Source organism: Drosophila busckii, chromosome 2R (assembly GCF_011750605.1).
Source record: "Drosophila busckii strain San Diego stock center, stock number 13000-0081.31 chromosome 2R, ASM1175060v1, whole genome shotgun sequence".
In the NCBI taxonomy this organism is placed as follows: Eukaryota; Metazoa; Arthropoda; class Insecta; order Diptera; family Drosophilidae; genus Drosophila; species Drosophila busckii.
The window spans coordinates 485,668-506,320 of record NC_046605.1 but is presented as its reverse complement, the minus strand read 5'-3'; the positions used below and the strand labels follow the sequence as shown (position 1 = coordinate 506,320).

Below are 20,653 nucleotides of genomic sequence, written 5' to 3'. Positions count from 1 at the left end.
ATATTTATTAAATTTCTGCTCTTTTTTGACTGTGTGCAAGTCAAATTCAATTTAGTGCTGCCATGGCGCTAAACTTTGATCAAAGCCACGTCCAAATTGCCTTTGTCAACGACACGCTCACGCTCACGCACACCAATGCAAACAGCAGCAGCAGCAGCGTTATAGTCTTATAAAAAGCTATACACACTGCGGCATATTGTTAGCGGAAAAAATATATACGGCAAAAGCTAAAACTTTTTGCATGTCCGTCAGCTGATTTTATTTATTTAGTTGACGCCAAAAAATGGAAATTGCCAAAAAGAAAACGCACACAAATAAATCTAAAAATTATTTCGCGTTGCCTAAATTTAAATTTTAAACTTGTAAGCGCGCATACATTCAGAGAGCGTCAAAGCGCACAAATGAACATAAAGAGCTTAACAGTCATTAAATGCAGCAAGCGGCCGACCGGCCAAGCGTTAAATGTGAATTGCAAAAAAGTTTGCACACAGCATAGCGTAGTTGGTTATTAAATGCATTACGTATACGACCCATATGTGTAACAAATTGCGGCTAATAGACACAACAGCTGCATAAAACTCAACTCGAGAGCACAAGAATTTGGATTTATTGTCTACGCAATGATAAATTGCATTCCACTCGAAATGAACTGTAAGTCAAAGCTAAACGTGCCGGGCCGCAATCAACAGCAGCAGCAAAAGCAACGTCAACAAACTTGAAGAAAAATAGTCGCAACATATGCGGCCTATAAAATGTCGCAAAGCAAAACCGCAGAGCAACAATAACAAGAGCAGTCCTTGTATGCGGTTTGCTGCTAAGACAACGCCTGCGTATGTGTGTGTGTGTGTGCTACATATATATTTTATAAATGTGCTTGTTGTGCGACCGCAGTGTCAACTTGCAGCTGTATGTGTGTGTGTGTGTGAGGATGAATGAAATTGGGACAACGCCAAACTGTAGTTCGAGACTGAGAATGGGACTGAGGCTGGGGCTGGGGCTGGAGCTGAGCTCTACTTTTGTTCTGACAATTGCCTAAGCATATTTGTCATTTGATTGATTTATTCTGCACACACACACACACACACAAGCTGACGTCTAGCTCAATTGTGAGCGACAGTCAAGGCTCTTAACATACGTAAGGCGCTTACACACACACATAACGTATACGCCACGTCAGCTACAGCTTGAAGCAGACACACAGATTTTCATTATTCACTTGGTCATTCTCGCACTGCCAATTTGCCATTTGCAAGTCATTCAACTGCATTAGTCATGCTAATGGCCACACACCTTTGATTGCGCTTAAATCCAAGTCCAAAGTTTAAGTGTAATATGAACCCAACAAAGCAACGAGTGCACTTAAATAAATAACTTTCATTTTATAAAATGCTACAGCTAGAGCTCAATGGAAAAACTTTTCTAAGTATGCGAGCATAACTGTGAATCTATTTATGGCAATGAGTGCTGCTACTTAAGGTGGCGAGAGGGGCATGCAGAGTGATTGGGGATTGCCAATTCTTTTTGGGGGGTGGACGTAGCGCATTTGGAGCTTATGATTTTCTGATAGAGCCTACCTGTTGAATAGCTGTCCACAGCCGCTGCATCCCTGTTGCCAATGCAGCCGCCATAGGAGAAATGCTGACTGGTCGAGCCGGTGCCGGAGACAACGGCTATTTCGTCGAGCTCATGCCCCGGCGAGTTGACGGCGGATACCAAGCGCGTTGACGATGTCGCCGAATTTCCCTGCGAGTTCTTGCGTCCACGTAGCGAGAGCACCAGTCGTTTGGCTGTGGACATGCCCACAGCACCGGATGCTTATGTGAGCCTCTCTCGTATTTCGTGCTGCAATAAGAAATTGAAATGAGTATGGAAATGAGAAACTTTTTCAATATTTGCCAAGCGAACAATATTTGCTGCCATTCATAACGTTAATAATTTAAAAGCGCTTCAAAGCAAAATACTTTGTATTAATTTAACGCCAGAGCGCACAGAGTAAAGCAACGCAAATTGCCTGTTGTCCATCGAAGTAACTATAATCAGATGTCAAGTTAAATGTTATGCAGCTTTAGCTCTAAATGAGCATAGTACAATGAAAAACAATGGAGCGGCTATAATTGAATTACACTCAAGCCATACGAAGTGAAAAGAATCGTCAGTGAAAAATCTTAAATTATGCAAATGCTTGCAATCAACGCTACGAATGGCGCGACATGGAAAATATGCCCGCAACATTAGCATACAAGAGTTGCGAGTTGCTTTTTCTTTCGGCAACATGCGGAATAATTGAGAAGTCGAGAGAGCACAACACATACAAATGCTGTTCAAATCCGCTTACAACACACACACGCACACACGCACATAATACAAATAAAAGAAAGAAAGAGACAAACCAAACTGTCAGTTTGACGTTTGTTTGTCATTTGGGTTTGCCGCCGCAGCAGCAGCAGCAGCCTTATCAATTTAATATTTAATAAGCCGTGCCGAGCATAAAAAAAGAAAACTGAGCACATTCCTCTTACGCATACGCAGCAGAGTGTAAAGTTGATAACGACGACAGACGACAAGCGACACGTGTAGAGGCGGCGGCAGAAACTGTGTGGCAAATACAGCGATAATGCCGATAACGATAACGATTACTTCCGTAAGCACAACCAGCAAAGCTCTAATATGATATTAACATGTTTTGTACACTTTAAAGTCCAACTTCACACACACACACACACATGGAGTACACAGCTGCGACTTGACACTTGTACGTGACGAATAACAAATTCGAGGGATTGAACTGCACTTTGATTGAAAAGCCGCAGAGCCCAAAGCCAAATATGATTTATGAGCCACGCACATGTGCGACGCGCGCTCCCTCGAATTGGAGGGGGGCGCTGCTAATTTGTGGGCATGTCAGCAGTCGTCTGTGTTTTGACTTATTGCACATCCGATTTCGCATTGCTGATTACCCAAAAGCCAAAGCAGCTGCAGCAACGTAAAAAAATATTAACCAAAATGCCCCAGCCAAAGCCAAAAGGCAATCAAGTGTTGCCAAACTATGCAAACATGAAAATTGCCAAACGCTGCTTCAAATACAAAAGCCCAAGCAAGCAGCAGCAGCAGGTAAAAGGTGAAAGCAGCTAGCTAAAGCAGCTGCAGCTGGAGTGGGAGGCAGCCACCAGGTGAGAGTGCAGCAGATTGCGGACAATTGTTTGCGTTGTGCAAGTGTCAACAGCATTTGCAATTCCGTTAAATTTTTACCTCTTTGGGGTTTGTCAACGCTTCGCTTTTGTTGCCAAACATACCCTGGAATATTAAAGCCACAAGAGTTTGCTGCAGCTGTCTCCCAATATATAAGTCTATCAAATCTAAAAACAAAAACATAATTTTAAATCATTTTTAAATTTAAAAATATAGTTGACATTAAATAAACAAATAAATAAAGCAGCTAAGCTAAAGCCAACAGCTTGCGCCGCTTGTGGGAATTGGATGAGAATTAGACTGCGTTGATCAGAGGATTAAATTGAAAGCAATAAGATATCTATAGCACTAGATATCGTATCATTAATGCATATAATCCTAAATACTAATACTATATATTTATTCTTACATATTTTATAAATTTTCATTGAAACTTAAGTTAGATTAATTTTCTAAAACAGCAAATTTAGCATGAAAGAAATTTATTTTGAAGCTACTTTCAAATAACATCTGCTTAAAATATATTTCAACTATATTTTTAATTTATTTTTACATATTTTAGAAAATTTTCAAAGATGCTAAAGTCCGAAAATACAATTAAGCTTCAAATGGCTGTAAACCAAAATTGATTTTACCTTTTTCTTAATTTATTTTATATTTTAGAAATGTTCATTAAACAATATACATTATAATAATTCAATATTAATTAATTTATTTTATATTTTAGAAATGTTCATTAGGCAATATACATTATAATAATTCAATATTAATTAATTAATTTACATTACATTATAATAATTCATTATATAAACTAACCACAATTAGAGGCTTGAGTAGTGATTGACTTTTGAGCTTTCTACACTTGTTCTAATAATAATAAAACTCAGTTAAAATAAATGCTACATATTTAAAATTTAGAGGGTATTAGGCTCTGCTTTACTATAGCTCGCAGCCCTTTTTCAATTTTGTTGCTACACATTGTTGTTTGTCTGTGAGCGTGTGGCAAAATATGGTAATTCTTTTATACACACACACACACATATATTTATATATATATATTTTTATTGGTGGCTAGGTGCAATTTTATGAAAAGTGTAGCGCGCTACGTTGACATTTTTATTTCAATATGCATTTCAATTGAAGGTTTTGCCAATATTATGGCATTCGTATCTATTTTTGTGGCCTGCGGGGCCAGTGGCAATTTGATTTCTGAATGGAATTCAATTTAAATGCGCGCCCAACTTAAGCTGCGCGTATTCAATTTAAGCTGCAGCTAATTAAAGCCTTTTCATATTACGTATACGCAAACGCTGGGGCTAGCATTTGTCCAGCTCGCATGGCAGCGCAAGCAGCGTCTAAAAAATGAATTGCCATCAATCTAGCGCTGACATTAGCAGTGCACGCTGCTCTCCATGCTGGACTAGAAAAAGGCTAACTAATTACAGAGAGGAGCTTGCTGACAGCCCAGCTGAGTTTCAAATGCACTGGCAGCTTGTTGTTGGTTTGGCTTGCTTTTCACTTTTCACTTTGCTTTTGCCTGGATTTGGGCTTTGGGTTTTGGGTTAACAGCAACAAAAAGAAGCACAAAAAAACACAAGATACGACTCGTATCCGATTATGCCAAGTGCACATTCATCAGCCCGAGTGTGACAGCATCAATGGGGCTGGGCTGAGACCGCTGAGGGCTACGCTGGGGCTGATGGAATGCCATCCCTCAGCAATGTCAACCTCAATTGTTATCCCTAATTGCATTGCGCGTGCCTTCCCCCCAAAAAAAAAAGAAATAAGTGGACAAATAAAAGTTGGGCGCTAGTAACTTTTAGATACACTTAGGTACACTCACAAACACATACCCCCCAAAACAGGCTAATACGGCGTCTAACAGCATATCGTTTTCGCTAACACATTGACATCGTAGAATACCATCTCTAGTTTAACTTTATCTATCGAACCGAACATGCTATCTTGCGCAATCGCGTCGCACGATAGCAGCTAGGTCAATGTTATTGCATTTATTCAGATTTTTTAAAGCCAATTCTTTTTCTCACTAACCTTCTTACTAACTGGTTTTCTTCGAGTTTTTGGGGAGGGCGGGCAGGAAATCACAAAAATATAAACTAACAAGCGTAGTGTCGCCTGATATACGAATGCACCTGACAATATCAGTTTGGGTTGCTCCTACGCTCTTATAGTTGCTGAGAAACACGCGCTCATACAGACGGACAAGGGCTAAATTGACTCAGTTTGTCTTGCTGATCAGCAATTTATATACTTTGTGGGGTGTGCCACGCATACTTCTACCTGTTACATACATTTGCACAACTTCATGATACCCAATTCCATTTTTTAAATGTCAAAGTGTATAAAAAGAAATAAGATAAACATATATAGAGCTCTAAATTAAATTGGCAAAGCGGCGCTGCCTTTTTATAAATTAAAGATGCACATCACTCAAATTTGTTCGAGTGTAACTTCCAGTGATTTATAATCTGTGTGTGAATCTAAATTAAACCGCATAATTTGTATTTAGCAAATTTGTGTTTAGCTGCAGCAAATCGAGCAGCTTCAGTTTGTCAAGCAAGCAAATAATTTTCACATATTTGTCAATGGCATATTTTGAAATTGAATTCCATGTTTAAGCAGCTTTTGGGTAAAGCAACATTGGAGCGTTAATAAAGCTGTAAGCATGAAAAATGAAATGAAAAATGCATAATCAAGTTTTGCCAGCCAACAAACTTGCAACAAGATGGAAGTGTATGGCAGGCAGGCAGGCATATATATAGTATATATATATGCTATATGCCCATGGGCGTTTTTGCAACAAAGCTTGTTTGTTTTGCGTACACAAAAATTTTGTTGCAATTACTGCAGAGTTATTTTAATGCTGAAATGTTGTGTTTGCTTGTGCCTTGTTCTTCTGGTAAATAAAATTCAGATTAAAAGCGATTTACATGTTTCACAGCCCGCATTCTAGCGTTATTTATTGAAGCGATTTCTTTATCCCGCACCTGGCAGCAGAATGCAAATGCAAATGCAAATTCCAAATACACACAGACAGACATAAATGCAGCCAAGCGCAACCTGCAATAACGTTTGGCTGTAAAACGCGCGGTTCAGCAACAAAAACTGCGTAAAAAGTTTCAATTGCTGCCATACGCAATTTCAAGTTTATGCCAATTGTGCAATTTTTAAATTGCATTTTAGTTATATTCAATATGGCGCACGTTGCGTATGCGTAATGCAGCAACAGCTGCCAATGCCGCATTGTTGTCCACGCAAATTTTTTAATTGTTGTTATTGTTTTGTTAATTCTATTGCACGTCCATCCAAACCGAGCGCAACAACCACAGATGCATCACCTGCAGCTCGACCTCGAGCACAACTAACCAACTATCCGAAATACCAAACAATACGCCCCCCCCCAACCCCTGCCCGCTAACCGCTCTACAAACCAAAATCCAAAACCAAACTATTTCTACTCGTTGCTCCTGTTCCTGCTGCTTCGCTCTTTTATATTGCTGACGCCAACTCGAATGCCGATTCACTCACAGCCGTCGCCGCTGTCTGGCAAACGTTGCGCACGAGTTGCAATTTATAACTGCACATGCCACACAACTAACCCTTACACACACACACACACACACACACACATATAGAGCAGCTGGCGGCACATAAACATTTTTGTTAGCTACGCTTTAGTTTCATGCTGCTTCGCCTTTTGTACGAAGGTGCTGGCCGCGTTCACATCCACATCCTCACCTCAGCTCAGCATCCGCTCGTCCGTTCGTCCGTCCGTTTTTTGTGAGCCGCCAGAGCGCAAATAAACAAAAGCTCACCTCAGTGCAAAAAGAGCTTAACAAAATGAAATACAACTAAAAGCTGCAGCACAATAAAAAACAATAAGCGCCCTGACCAAGAAGCCGACGCTTAATTTCCCTTGCCGCATTTACATATATGAAATTTAATTGAACAAGCAAGAAAGTTGAGAAAGTCACTGTGCCTTAAGTTAGTGTATAAATTACGCAAGCGGCAGCGAAATGTGCAGAGCGTCGACTTGCAACTGCCTTGACTGCCACGCAGCTGCAACAAATTTGCTGTGCCAGCGTGGCAGGTTAATGCTTGGGGGGCTAGAGTCTAGGCTAAGACGACTTATTAATCAATGGGCGAACAGATTTGTAGCCAGTTGGGGCTAACGCTAAACTATGCGGCAATTTAAGCCACAAATGCGCGCATGGCTAACACACACACACACACACGTGTGCATAATTGAAATTGCTTAAAGTAAGCTAATGAAGTTGCATTTCAACGAGCACAAAATAATTTTCGCATAAATCTTGCAGCTTGAAAAATTCAATTTACGTCTATATTACATATGTGTGTGTTTATCTACGCCTGTCCGTATGTGTGTGTGTGTTTGCGGTTGTGCTGGCAGCCCTGTTCTGCGCTTTGTTTTTGACGCCTCGCTAAAAACCGTCCACCCACTCTAACTTGCCTTATTTCATGACCCCCCTTCCCGCCTTTGACTCACCTCTTCTTCCTGCCGCCACGCTCTGCCTCTTCCACCCCTTATCTCCATACTCTGCGCCCTCCCCCCTACATTACCCTCCGCCTGCGCCCGCTCACCACGCCCCCTACACCCTGTCTTGCCCTCCCCTTTCTCCACCCCCCCACCCGCCTCTCTACCTGGGCTCCCCCTCTCCGTTATTCTCGTCCTCTCCCTCTCTACCCATCTCACCTGCCCGTTATGTGTGCTACTAGACAAAATCGTCCTACGTTTGCCAGTCGTCCCGTCAGGCGTGTCAAAACAATTGTCATTCATTCCCCCAGCCTGTCACAAGTCCCCACATTCCAACGCATCTCATAGCACACACAGCATCACATTAGATGGCACGACATCTGAATTTACACACTACACTTGAAACTATTTAAACGAAAGTGCAAAGAAATTGAAGAGAAATTGAGTTCAATTCTTTAGTGAGCAGAGCTTGATATATAAACAATTATGTTATATATAATGATATGAAAGTACAGAGAGTTTATAATAAGCTAAATGATATAATAAGCACAAAAACTGTAGCCAATTTTGCTGCATTAAGCATTAAATTGTACTCGGCTTTTTCTCAATGTGTAGCTCTGTTTTACTTGCAGCCTGTATTTGTATTTGGCAGTGCAATTATGGCCCACATATGACATGTGTTAACAGAGACTGGCGGGCTGGCTGGCTGGCTGGCTGCCTAGTTGGCTGCTGCTGGCTCACAAACATTTCCGTCAGTTATTTTGCCCATTTCCCGTAGTCTTTCAAGCGTAGCAGCCACATTGCGTATACGCCGCATTGCTGCAGCGTTTGAAATCAATATCAAGTGGAATTCAGACAGAAGGCTGGACGCACTGTTAGTAGCTGTCGTCATCTTGATTACTGCTGTCATATTATTTTCACACTTGAATTCGCCACAGCCTTCGATCGATTCATTATTAAAGCTCAAACCAGTTGAGTTTTGATACACATAAAGCAAACATAAACTCAATTCAATTTTCAAACAGAAATAAACACACACACATAGACACACACACACACACACGTAGGCGACATGCAGCTGCCGTTTCGATTTAAATGGCTGCTGTTAATAGTGAGCGCGTTTATTGCAACGGTAAGCGAGCGCACATTTAACGGGCAAGCGACCCATTAAGCGTTAAGCACTTCACAGAGTCGCTGCTGGGCGAGATTTATCACGGAGGAGCAACAGCCCAACGAGTACGACAAATTAAACGCAACCAAAAGCTTCATGCGGCAGCATATCAATGAAACGCGCTCAACCGATAACAATAGACAGCAGTCCGATAGCAGCGCCGCTCGCACAGTGGTGCACATCAAGCGAAAACGTAGCGATAATGTGGGAGACGAGGACATACCGTTCGACTTTCATACAAAGCACATGCCCTGCGACATTGACGCAGCGGAGCTGAAGAAATTCATTGACACAATGCCGCGCCAATGCATTTGGGTGTACAACCAACGCTACAAGGATGAGGATTCATATCGCATGTACCGCATCTATCAGCTGGAGGCATTCTTCTTCGGGCAGTTGTCGGAGCGCATGACGCGTTTTGAGGTGGATCCGCATGATTTTGAGAATGTTAATGTTAATGTATAACTCAGTGAGCTATGAAAATCAAAATATACATAATTTTAGTAACACACACACACTAAAGTAACATTTTAATTTCGTTTAACTATGCAGCTGCCCACAAATATTGCTACACTGCTTGCACTGCAAATGGGTTTGGTATGTAGCAGACAAAAATCCCATTGTACCCAGTACTAAACTCTGCTATTTGCAGCTGCAATGCGTCGTGAGCGGTCGAACGCTTGTGGAGCCGGCAAAGAACAGTACTAAGCTCCAGCGTCAAAATAGCACTGAGCGCATCCCTAAATCGCTGGAGAGCTCAGTCGTGCGCCACATTGTGCGCAGGAAGCGCGAAACTAGAGCCACCTTGCCCTACGATTTCAATACAAAACATTTGCCTTGCGATTTCGATCAGAATGGACGTTCCACCGCCGTTGAAACGTTTCCAAATCACTGTATATGGGTTTGGAACAATCGCTATACACACGAGGGTTTCTATAGGGTCTACAAAATCTATCAGGTGGAAGCTTTCTTCTTTGGGCAGTACGCTGAGCGCTTGAAGCGCTACGAGTGCGATCCACAGGACTTTGAGTGAAAGCAAGAAATTTATAAATCATTTGATTACTACAGCAATTTATGTCAGTTCATAAATAACAATCACTTCACTTGTTCTCATTTATTCGTTGTTGTTAAATTTACTTATGAGTAGTTTTTGTTTTGTATTTTTAGTTGCGCTCACGCCTTGGGTAAGTTGCTGGCATTAATAGTTTCAAATATTTTGTGCCACTTTGCGTTTCTTTCGTTGCAGCTGCAATTCGCCAATGCGCGCACTTTGGCGTGCACGCAGCCCACAGCGTCCAACAGCAATAGGAGCACAGCAAGTGTTGAGGATGCACGGAACGCTACTGTGGCCGCATTGCCGGCGCAGATCACAAAGCCACTGGAGCAAGCGCGTGCTGTGCGGCATATAGTGAGACATAGTCGTGATACGAAGTCATCGGTGCCATTTGATTTCAATACGAGGCATTTGCCTTGCGATTTCGATCAGAATGGACGTCATAAGGCGCTCGATTCATATCCGAATCATTGCGTGTGGATTTGGAATAATCGATATTCGAACGAGAAAATGTATCGATTCTACAAAACCTATCAGCTCGAGGCTTTCTTCTTTGGGCAGTACTATGAGCGCCTAAAGCGCTTCGAGGTCGATCCACACAGCTGGGATTACACTAATATAGGCGTCTAGTCTAAATTAAATGTGCGCTTAGCAAAAAAGACAAATTGAATTTTGTAATTTACGTCAGTTTGTCTTTAGTCTTTAGTGTTTTTCTAGTCAGCAACAAAATGCACATAAATTTTTTGTTTTTAGCCACACTAATTGTGTGGGTAAGTTGCTTGGGGTGGGGGTGGGTACCAAACAGCAGCGGAGATAATAGTTTTAATTTACAGCTACAATTAGCCAATGCGCGCACGCTGGCCGAGCCGCCTGCACCCACAGCAAACACCACGAAAGCAGCGAGCAGCATCAATGCGACCACAGCAAGTGCTGCGGATACTTTGGAAGCGCAGGAGCGTCGCTATGTGGCTGTCACCGCATCGCTGAAATACGAACAGTTCAAACCAGAAGCGAGTGCTGTGCGTCACATTGTGCGCAAGAAACGCGAACTTGAGGTGTCAATGCCATTTGATTTCAATACAAAGCATTTGCCCTGCGATTTGGATTTTAGTGGACGTGATTCAGCGATCGATTCATATCCGAATCACTGCATTTGGGTGTGGAATAATCGATATACGCACGAGGGCTGGTATCGCGTTTACAAAACGTATCAGCTTGAGGCTTTCTTCTTTGGGCAGTACTACGAGCGTTTGAAGCGCTACGAGATCGATCCACACACTTGGGATTATGACAATACAGAAATTAATTAGTTTATTAAATTCAAAGTGCAGCAACGTGTAGCAACTTTTCAATTTACTGAAACGGAAATTTGATTTATATTCTCGATAGACACTCGCACAGCAGGCCAGACAAAAGCATCAAAATTTCAACTCACAGGCAGGCAGGCATTGAAAATGGCATTTCATTTATTTTTACACTGTTGAATAGTGAGGACATACAAACAATTTAACCAAAATTTTATGTAGCAATAGCAATTTTATATATTTGATTTTTGTACTAAATGGAGCTTTCGAAGTATGAAGAGGACGAGTTTAAGGCAGCATTTGACATACTGGACGTCGAGGGAGACGGCAGCATTACGGTCAAGGAAATTGGCGTAGTGATGCGTGCGCTGGGCAAGTCGCCCACTGACGCCGAGTTGCAGGCCATTATCAATGAGGTCGACCTGGACGGCAATGGCAGCATTGAGTTTGGTGAGTTTCTGCAGGTGATGATACTGCGTATGTGCCAGGAGCCGGACGACGATGAGCTGCGCGAGGCCTTTCGTGTGTACGACAAAGAGAACACTGGCTACATAGGCATTGATCAGCTGCGCTTTGTTCTAATGGCTCTGGGGCAGAAGCTCACCGAGGACGAGCTTGAGGACATAATACGCGACGGAGATGAGGACCGCGACGGTCGCCTTAGCTACGAGGAGTACTGCAATGTGATGAGCTCCAAGTAGAGAGCAGCCAAATTTATAGTATATCCAAAATAAAGCAATTAGTAAGCATTTAATGCATAGTAGGCTGTTTTAGTTGAAATGTTTAAACATTCGTTTAAAATACTTCATTCGTTCAATAGTCGTAACCCTAGCTACACACACACATTTATTTTTTCTATTTTTTTTTGTTTCAAAATTTTCAATGGATCTAAGTCCTCAAGATCTTGCCCAATTCGAACACGCATTTGAATTGTTGAATTCCGACAAGGATGGCAGCGTGACCATCAAGGATTTGAGCACAATATTGCGCAAGCTGGGCAGAGATCCCACGGAAGCTGAGCTCAAGACCATGATAAACGAGGTTGATCTGGATGGCAATGGTGCCATCGAGTTTGACGAGTTTCTGCACCTCATGTCGATGAAAATGTGCGAGGAGCCCAGCGAGGAGGCGCTGCGTGAAACATTTCGCGTGTTCGACAATGAGAACACCGGATTCATTGGCATCGATCAGCTGCGTGGCGTGATGATAGCGCTGGGCGAAACTCCTGGCGATGATGAGCTGGACGAGATGATACACGAACATGACTTGGATGGTGATGGCAAAATTTGCTTTGAGGAGTTTGTCAACATGATGACAATGATACTGTAACGAACTATCGATAGTTTATCGATAAATATAGTTCAAAAATGCGCGTTTTGTGGTGCGACGATTGTGGCATGCCACATCAAGTCGTGCGATGTGCTTGCCACAAGCAGCGCAGCTCAAAACTCAAGCCTAATTAACATTTCTATTTATTTTATTTTCCTCTCCAATCTTTTGTGCGCCGCTGCTGAGCTGATGAGCACTATCAATCAAACTTTCATTCAAATCGTGGCAAAGTGATTTTTATCTGGGCAATTCGCATAGCACATTTGTATAATTTGTAATTTGGTGCATCATCAATCAGCAGCTCGACAGCTGTGGAGAGCTGCGATTTTTCTCACAGTTCGCCGCCGCATTGATTTATCGCATGACTTGGCCAAAAGTTTGCCCGCAATTTAATTAGCGCCTGGCCGGCCAGGCCAACGCCCCAGAACTGCAGACTGCAGCGAATTTCTTTTGTTTTCGTTGCTTGCTCTCTACCTAGACATTTAGCCCAAACAAATTACGTTCTTACTGCAATAGAAAATTCCTCACGCTGCTTGCGCTTTTTGCATATTTAATTGAGCAGTGCATGTGATAAAGCTGCACACACACACACACACACACATATACTATATACATATATTTCTTTGTATTAATAAAATTCCATTGCAAACTGCGTACTGAGAAATATTTGAATTCAGTTTGGGCAACGCAAATTCACAGCACGACAGATTTGATTTTGTGAACTCGCTAGCCCAAGCGGGAATAATTCCAAAAATGTTATCGAAATATATCGAAGGAATACACATAAAGCAATTTAAAGCCATATACAAATGTAAATGTATATGCTGGATACCAAATTCAGTTTAAATATTATTTTAGAGGGTAGAGAGCGCTTGTCTCTTCGACTCGATTTTGCTTGGCAACTTTTCCACATGAACAGAGTGAAAAGTTGAAATTGAGTTTCGTTAATGCAGACATACACACACACACACACATACTGAGCACAAAGGGAGCAGCAGCATCTTTGGCTCGGTAAATGTTGAGACGCCCCTGCGAACTCCCAGTGGCAAAGTTTTTGGCGCAGTCGACAACAACAGCAAGAACCACAGCGCAGAGGCAGAGGCAGAGGCAGAGCAAAGAGAAAATTGCCGCATGCCTGTTGACGACGCAATATCCACAGGCAGAAAAGTTGCCGCAAGCAAAGAGGTGCGCCAGACAAGACAATTCCTAGTGCTGCGGAGTGGGAGTGGCAGCCACCGAGGCAGGCTGTGGCACATATGGCTGACTGGCTGCTTGGCTGGGACGGATTATGCAGCACAAACAGCATTTAAAATGTGAATGTCTTTGCAATAAAGTTATTGACTTTAACTTCAGTTCGTTGACTGTTTTTCTTTTATGCGAGTTAAAATTAAAAGTCGTACATCATAAATATTTAAAATTGTAATTATCTCTGTCACACACACACACGTGTATTCTAATAAAATTTATATACCCCGCGCAGCACTAGGGTATAAAACACACACACACGCACACACACACGCACACACAAAGCAAAATCAAGTTGCTTCTTGTGTTGCCAAAATAATTTGTATCATTAAAATTTTACGGGAATTTATGTTTGCTCTTTTATTCTTATTTTTGTTGTTGCTTTATGCTTTCTACATTTTCGAATACGTAAATTTCTATGCAGAGCTCGTTTGTGCTTCCTTTGCTTTGACCGCTTTGCTGCCAAACCTCTCGTCAGCCCCGCACGCCCCTCACACTCAAAAAATAGGCACGCAAGCTTGGCGTATGGACAGCCCTGGACTGCGGCTGAAGCAGCAGCTAGGGCTCCTTTAGGATTTTATTTATTTATTTCCGGAAACGTGCTCTGGAGAATTTCCAAAGCATACTTGAGCGTCATGGCTGCCGCCCCCACTGCGCTTAGTTAGCATACACACACACACACACGCACACGCATACACACGCACACACATAAAAACAGACGCGTTCGCTTTTCATGTAGTTCATTAAGTTTTTCGCGTGCTTTGTCAGTTTGCTGTTCTCTGTTCAATTCTGCGCGTGTTTGGAGCTTAACGATTCCCCAATACTCTACACAGAGTTTGTTCGGCATACACTTAAAGCTCATCACGCCAGTGACAAAAATACTCCCTACAGAGCCGCCTCACTCTCTCCCTCTCCCTCTCCTGCTCTTTGTGAGTTGAACCCAACCATTGACCAGTGAGCAGCGCCTAATGAAAACACAATAAAAATTTTGCGCTTTTCTGCCTTCCCAAGTGGCTGTGAAATTTTGATGAGTTTGTCAGCTAACGGGAATTACTTGCCAAAAGCTCATAGTGCAGCTGGACACGCAGCATAAAAAGCAAAAGAAGATAAATAAGCAGCAGCAGCAGCAGCAAATGGCCATTGGAGTCCAGCCACCCACTCAAGTTTAGTTGACAGTAATTAAGTTCACAGCTCTTGAGCTAAAGCTAATTTGCAGACGTTTCTAATTATAGTATATATATACTAAATACGTGTGTGTGTGTGTGAGCGAACACAGCTTAAGAACTTAAACATATGCAACTTAATAACTGCTTAATAGCAAACCTCTGCTTAAATTTAGCCACAATCAACTGCTCAGTAAATTAAATAAATCGATAAAGCTTCAGAGCATTTTACTCAGCAAAGTTTTGACGACTAGCCTCAATAGAAGCTGCAATTAGATAAGTGCAAGCCACAATAACAATTTTGGGCAAGACGTTGCCAGCAACAAACTTTGCTTGGTCATTATGCATATTAAATGAATGAAATTAAGAATGTTAGCCAAGTGATAACAAGCGATTGCCAAACTTGCTGCTAAATCTGTGAACTTTAAACTCAGTTACACTGTCACCTGTCTTGTGGCTTGTCCGTACGTCTCGCTCTCGCTCTCGCTCTCTCGTGCAACCACAAAGCCACCCCAAGCCTCTAGCATATCCAAGAGGACACACGAAAAAAAGCAACACACGTGTTTATTTTTGAAACTGACACAACGCATTCCTCGCAGAGAGGCGCAAATCTCATTTCCCCAGTGGCGGCATGCAGCAGCCCCAAAAAGTGCTTAAAAAATAAACCAACAAAATACACACACACATGCACACATGCACATACGTAAATATTTTTGTATACGTATGTATGTATGGGTGGCATTTCATTTTGTGTTAACCCAATTTGATGCTCGCTGCTACTTCTGCTTACGTCACATTTTCGCACCTCACACACACACACACAAAAGCTACTTGTGTGCCACATACACACACACACATACATATGTGCGCATAATGCAAAAAATAACAACAAACTGAAATACGTCAGGGACAACACACAGCGAGAAAAAAAAAATGTTAAAATTACATCAAAGGTGTTTTTTTTTTCTATATGAAATATGCGCCTGTTTGTTGTTGTTGCTGGCCAATGGTCCATGTAATTTTTTGGCAAGCGCATCATATTACGTATACGTAACAAGGCAACGAACCCTTTTGACCCAAGCACACAGCACACTGCATTTGCTGGGAGTCTTGCTGCTCACTCATGAAATATGCGCAGAGCTTAAATAAACAGAAGATAGTCTAAAATTGATTTCGACCCTGCTAGACTTTTGTTTAGTAATAAAAATTAAAATATGCTAGTTCATTTTGTATCCGTAGCCTTGCCGAGTCAATGGCCACCTAAATCATCTGGCACAAAATGTATGAAAGGGGCAAATGAATGGCACACGTGGGAAAAAGTCCAGCGAGCACACACATAGTTTTGATTTATGCAAAATAGTTGGAAGCAGGCCATAGAGCAAAGGTTAAACCAGCATATATCAGTTGGGCCTTATCTGACAGTCATAAACATAAAAGCGCTACCAGCAACCATAAACAACAACTGTCCATGTACCACACACACACACACACACACACACATGTGTTATATACATATGTATGTATTACATGCGAAATTATCGCCACATGCTTCACTCACTCACAGCAGTGTAAGTATCCTGGCATCTTGCGCCAGCTATATTTGCTTTTGGGTTATTGATAGCCACTTCAATCTGCAGAAATAATAAATAAATGAGCCTAACGTCACACACGCTACTCAAAATGTCAAGACCAAGACACACACACACACATTCGCTTTTAATGTTACGCTTCCTGCATATTATTATGTTGTCTCGCTCTCGCTCTCTCACTCTCTCTCTGACTGCTCTAAAACAAGTAAGCGCATTAAAGTACACAACTTTTGTATACACTTTGACTACAAACAGCTAAAATTTTGCGTTATTTAACGTATAAAATAAAATAAAAACAATCTACTCTTAAGTATAAAAGCAGCCACAAGCAAAATTTGTTAGCTCTAGTTCTTATAGTCTCGTTCTTGACGCTCAAACAGTCGTATCTAGTCGGATATATACTTTGCTTTCACCATGTAGCTCGAAAACATAACTAGGTAATTTTGTGATTTTTTTTAGATTTTAAAAGAATTATTTAGGTGTTATGTTTTTTTTTCGATTTGCGGTGGAGGGGGGTGGATATTAAAAAAAAAAAAAATAAAAGCGTAGTGTCCTGTATATAGGAGCCCATGCACACCAAGTTTGGTTGCTCTAGCTCTTATAGTTGCTGAGAACAACGCCGCTCATACAGACGGCATGGCTATATCCACTCAGCTCGTTGAGGATGAATAATATATATTACCTTTGGGTTTGCCACGCCTCCTTTTCCCTGTTACATACATTTGCACAACTTCATGATACCCAATTCCATTTTTTTGCAAAGTGTATAATGACTCAAGTACTTTTTGGCTCTGAGCTCAATCATTATTTTAGTTGAAATGCATGCGCATTTATCGATATTACAAAAACGCGCGTATTTAAAGTGCGTGGGCACTTTTGATGAAATTATAACTCGAGTTATCTGTGTATTTGAGCGTGACGTATACGCAACGCCTACAATAACAATAAGCACAACAATGAGCATGAGAGCGACTTGAACATTGCAGCTGACAGGCTGTGCAGAGACAACGCTATGCAGGATACACATCAGGATATATCTCAGTGGGTTTATTTAGTGCGCGACACAGCAGGCGCCAGCGCCAGCTTCAGCATCAGCGTCAGCGTCAGCTGCACAAAGGGCATGAGTAAACAGTTTGCTTTTATTTTTTGCCTTTTGTTTTAGCCTTTCAGCATCATTCTTTTCATTTTGCTTTGCCATTGTTGTTGTCACAATTCGCAGATGTTGTTCCGAAGGCTTACAAGTTTCTTATTGCACACACATGAACCAAATTAACATTTCCCTTGTATTGCATGCTGCGCGCATTGAAATTGCATTAACATTACGCATACGCCGCAATGGCCTGCGCCATTTCTATTCCGTTGCCAGCACCACCTGTAAAATGCATTAATCAACTCGTCTGGCAATTTCGCAGCACGGTATGCCAATTTAAACGTTAACTGCGTACATTAATTGCTACCGCAGCATATTGGGAAATTTAATTCCTACCCTTGCTATAAAAACAAATTCTCGCATCAAATTCGCATTCCATACACATTTTCCAATTAAATCATACTTTTGTTCACATTTTCTCTAAGCAATGGCTTTCTATTTAAGTGATTCCTTTCACTCGCTCTCGCTCTCACTCTCTCTGTCTCTCTATAGCTTCACTAATTATTCATATGGCCACCACGAACGCGGCAACGTACGCATTTCGCTCGTTCCAATTAAGTGCATTTCTTCATTGCAGTCAACCATTTACCTTCCCCTCTCAACGCCACCGCCACTGCCTCTGCCTCTGCCTCTATTGGCTTCCATTGAGTTGTCCATTTGTGCATTACGTGCTCCAATTAGCGTAGCAGCAGCAGCAGCAACAACAACACCGCAACCCAGAGCAGTGTGTCGAACAGGATTTCCCTTTTGGCTAAATATTTTTGGGGACCCCAACGTGCTCATGCATTGCGTGTCAATCAATGGCATTTGCTGGCAATGAGGTCCTGCGACTGCGAGTACCTTATGATGCTTTTGTTGGGACGGGCGGCGCTAATTCTTATTGCATGTCACACACACTCGAGTGAGAGAACCTCTCGTAGTTTCCTTTCACTTGTGCTCTGGTATTCTATACGGGTCGTTAAGCTGCTTTTGCCATAAGCAGATTCAAATGAAAGTGGCACTGGCTCTGGCAATGGAAATGGAAATGTTTGCCGACATGTCACCGTTTATAAAAATCCGACATACGAGTGCTTTTCAATGTTTACTGCGACGCTAATTGAAAGTGCTGGAAATATTGCCGAGTTTGCAAGCTTTCATATATTTTATTTTTGCTCAAAGTCAACAGTTTTAAATATTCCAAACAAACCTTGTATAATTAATTAAAGTTAAGCCCCAACCCTGGCTGGGCTGTCTGGGAGTGGGAGGGACAGAAGGAAGTGCTGACTCGACATTAGAAATTAAAAAAGTAGCCGTACAAGTGAAGAGTCTCTGTCCTGCTTTAGTTCAGTGCAAACTGCCTTTATTTTCATTGTTTGCTGACAACAGGGCTGCAACACAACTTCAGGCAACAATTTCACTCTGCAAAGTTGATGGCAGCAAACTGTGTTGGCAGCTTAATAATAACACTAGTTAACAAAACGCAAGTTTTGAGCCAAAACCTACTAAATTTCTAATTTAATCGAAATAATTTATAGAGTTCTATTAAACAAACAACAAAAATAAAATATTTGAACTACATTTAAATTTTACAATAATTTAAGATACATTTTTATTCATCTATTGTGCCAAGCATCAATTAAGTAAAAGCTTTAAACTAGTTAAACCAGCAAGCGAGTTCGGTTATGTTGACGAGTGAGTGCGAATAATAATAATAAAACAATTAAGCAAAATGTTTGTTTAATTTTTAATATACATAGACATAAAGCAATGTGCTGCTTTTTGCAATTTCACTTTTAGATTTTGAAACTTTGAAGCCTCTAGCATCCAAAATTTATTTAGTGGCTTGTATAGAAAAGTTATGAAAACTATTTAACTCAATTTATGATAAAAATAAAAGGTTTTTTATATATAAAGAGCTCTGAAAAGAATGGGCTGGTGCGCTAGTGTAATTTATTGATTGCTACTGGTATAAGTTTTAATCTTTGAGACTTGATGAGCAAAGCTTTTTTGCTAGCTAGTTTTGCAGCCCTGGCCTTTTTTATATTTTTAATATGCTTGTTGTTATTGTTAATGTAGTAGCTGTTGCTGTTGTTGTTGTTGTTGTTTTGGATGCTTGTCTGCATTCATTTTGTTTTAATATGCAAAGTCAACAGCGTTCTCTGTGTCAGCCAAAGGGCAAAATCAACAGAACTACAGACATACGAACATAAACAGAGCAAGAGCTACTAAGTGCGAGTGTGCGAAAGATGGGAAGGCAGAGGGGAAGTGTGTAAGCAAGCAGCAGCAGCAGCAGTTGACTGCCCAGTGGCCGCATTAGCCGAGAATCTCCCATGTCAACCGGACGATTCTGATAGAAGAGGCTAGAGCAGAATTGAATGAAAACATGGCAGGCGGGGGCAGCTTTGGCATGCGAGAAATTTGCATTGCCCCCCCCACAGTTGGTGTTAGCTCGTTAGCCAGCCCAGCCCACCCCACTGCACTGAGAAGCTGCGATTGTCATTTAATAGGCGCTTTGCGAGTTGCATTGTCGCAAGGGGGCGCTCTAAAGTTGCATGTATGTGTTTAGCAGGTGCAACATGTGTGGCAGTTGCAAGTGCCAGCAAATATTGAGCATTGCAATTGCTTTGATGCAATTACGAGGCATGCAACGCATGCAAAATATTGCCACAAAACTGATTAAGTTTGTATCAAACATTTGAAGTTGCAGCAGTTCAACTTTAGCATTATTAAAATGCATTATATGAAGCTAATTGAGTCTGGACTGGCATAAAATATTATATTTTATATACTGCCGGCTTAAGCATTAAGCTGCAAATAAACTCCTTTGACTATGCGCCTCAGTTTATTGCAATTTCCATATATTTTTTTTATTTTATTGATTTATTATTTAATAGAATTTTATTAGCTAAAAGTCAAGAGATTCACATTTGTATTTATATACAAAATAGGTCAAATTAAATTTAA

General features: G+C 41.4%; 5 protein-coding genes across 12 annotated transcripts in view; 4 read left to right on the top strand and 1 right to left on the bottom strand.

The window, feature by feature from the left end:
- LOC108596303 (cyclic nucleotide-gated channel rod photoreceptor subunit alpha) overlaps positions 1-20,653 on the bottom strand; it is a 57,924-nt gene that overhangs the window by 30,206 nt on the left and 7,065 nt on the right. For all 5 annotated transcript variants that reach the window (XM_017981898.1, XM_017981900.1, XM_017981899.1 and 2 more), the window contains exon 2: positions 1,575-1,842. In XM_017981898.1, the coding sequence (XP_017837387.1) occupies positions 1,575-1,797 (223 nt within the window). In that variant the 5' untranslated portion in view covers positions 1,798-1,842. The remainder of the gene's footprint in view (positions 1-1,574; positions 1,843-20,653) is intronic.
- LOC108596309 lies at positions 8,687-10,600 on the top strand. Of its 4 annotated transcripts, XR_001915040.2 has the most exons (4): positions 8,691-8,837; positions 8,895-9,473; positions 9,529-10,060; positions 10,123-10,600. XR_001915040.2 is itself a non-coding variant. In XM_017981913.2 (2 exons), the coding sequence occupies exons 1-2, from the start codon at positions 8,778-8,780 to the stop codon at positions 9,339-9,341; spliced, it is 507 nt and encodes a 168-aa protein (XP_017837402.1). In that variant the 5' UTR covers positions 8,687-8,777; the 3' UTR covers positions 9,342-9,385. The 4 variants fall into 4 exon arrangements, 2 of the variants coding, with proteins under 2 accessions (XP_017837402.1, XP_017837403.1); XR_001915041.2 differs by having other exon boundaries at positions 8,691-9,473; XM_017981913.2 differs by lacking the exons at positions 9,529-10,060; positions 10,123-10,600 and having other exon boundaries at positions 8,687-8,837; positions 8,895-9,385.
- Positions 10,620-11,317, top strand: LOC108596308 (CG30270). The gene is made up of 2 exons (XM_017981911.1): positions 10,620-10,700; positions 10,764-11,317. Exons 1-2 carry the CDS (start codon positions 10,659-10,661, stop codon positions 11,238-11,240), a joined length of 519 nt encoding a protein of 172 aa, XP_017837400.1. The 5' UTR covers positions 10,620-10,658; the 3' UTR covers positions 11,241-11,317.
- On the top strand, positions 11,414-11,992 carry LOC108596312 (neo-calmodulin-like). The gene has a single exon (XM_033293203.1). It carries the CDS (start codon positions 11,492-11,494, stop codon positions 11,933-11,935), a length of 444 nt encoding a protein of 147 aa, XP_033149094.1. The 5' UTR covers positions 11,414-11,491; the 3' UTR covers positions 11,936-11,992.
- LOC108596311 (calmodulin-beta) lies at positions 12,057-12,710 on the top strand. Its single transcript, XM_017981917.2, has one exon. It carries the CDS (start codon positions 12,117-12,119, stop codon positions 12,561-12,563), a length of 447 nt encoding a protein of 148 aa, XP_017837406.1. The 5' UTR covers positions 12,057-12,116; the 3' UTR covers positions 12,564-12,710.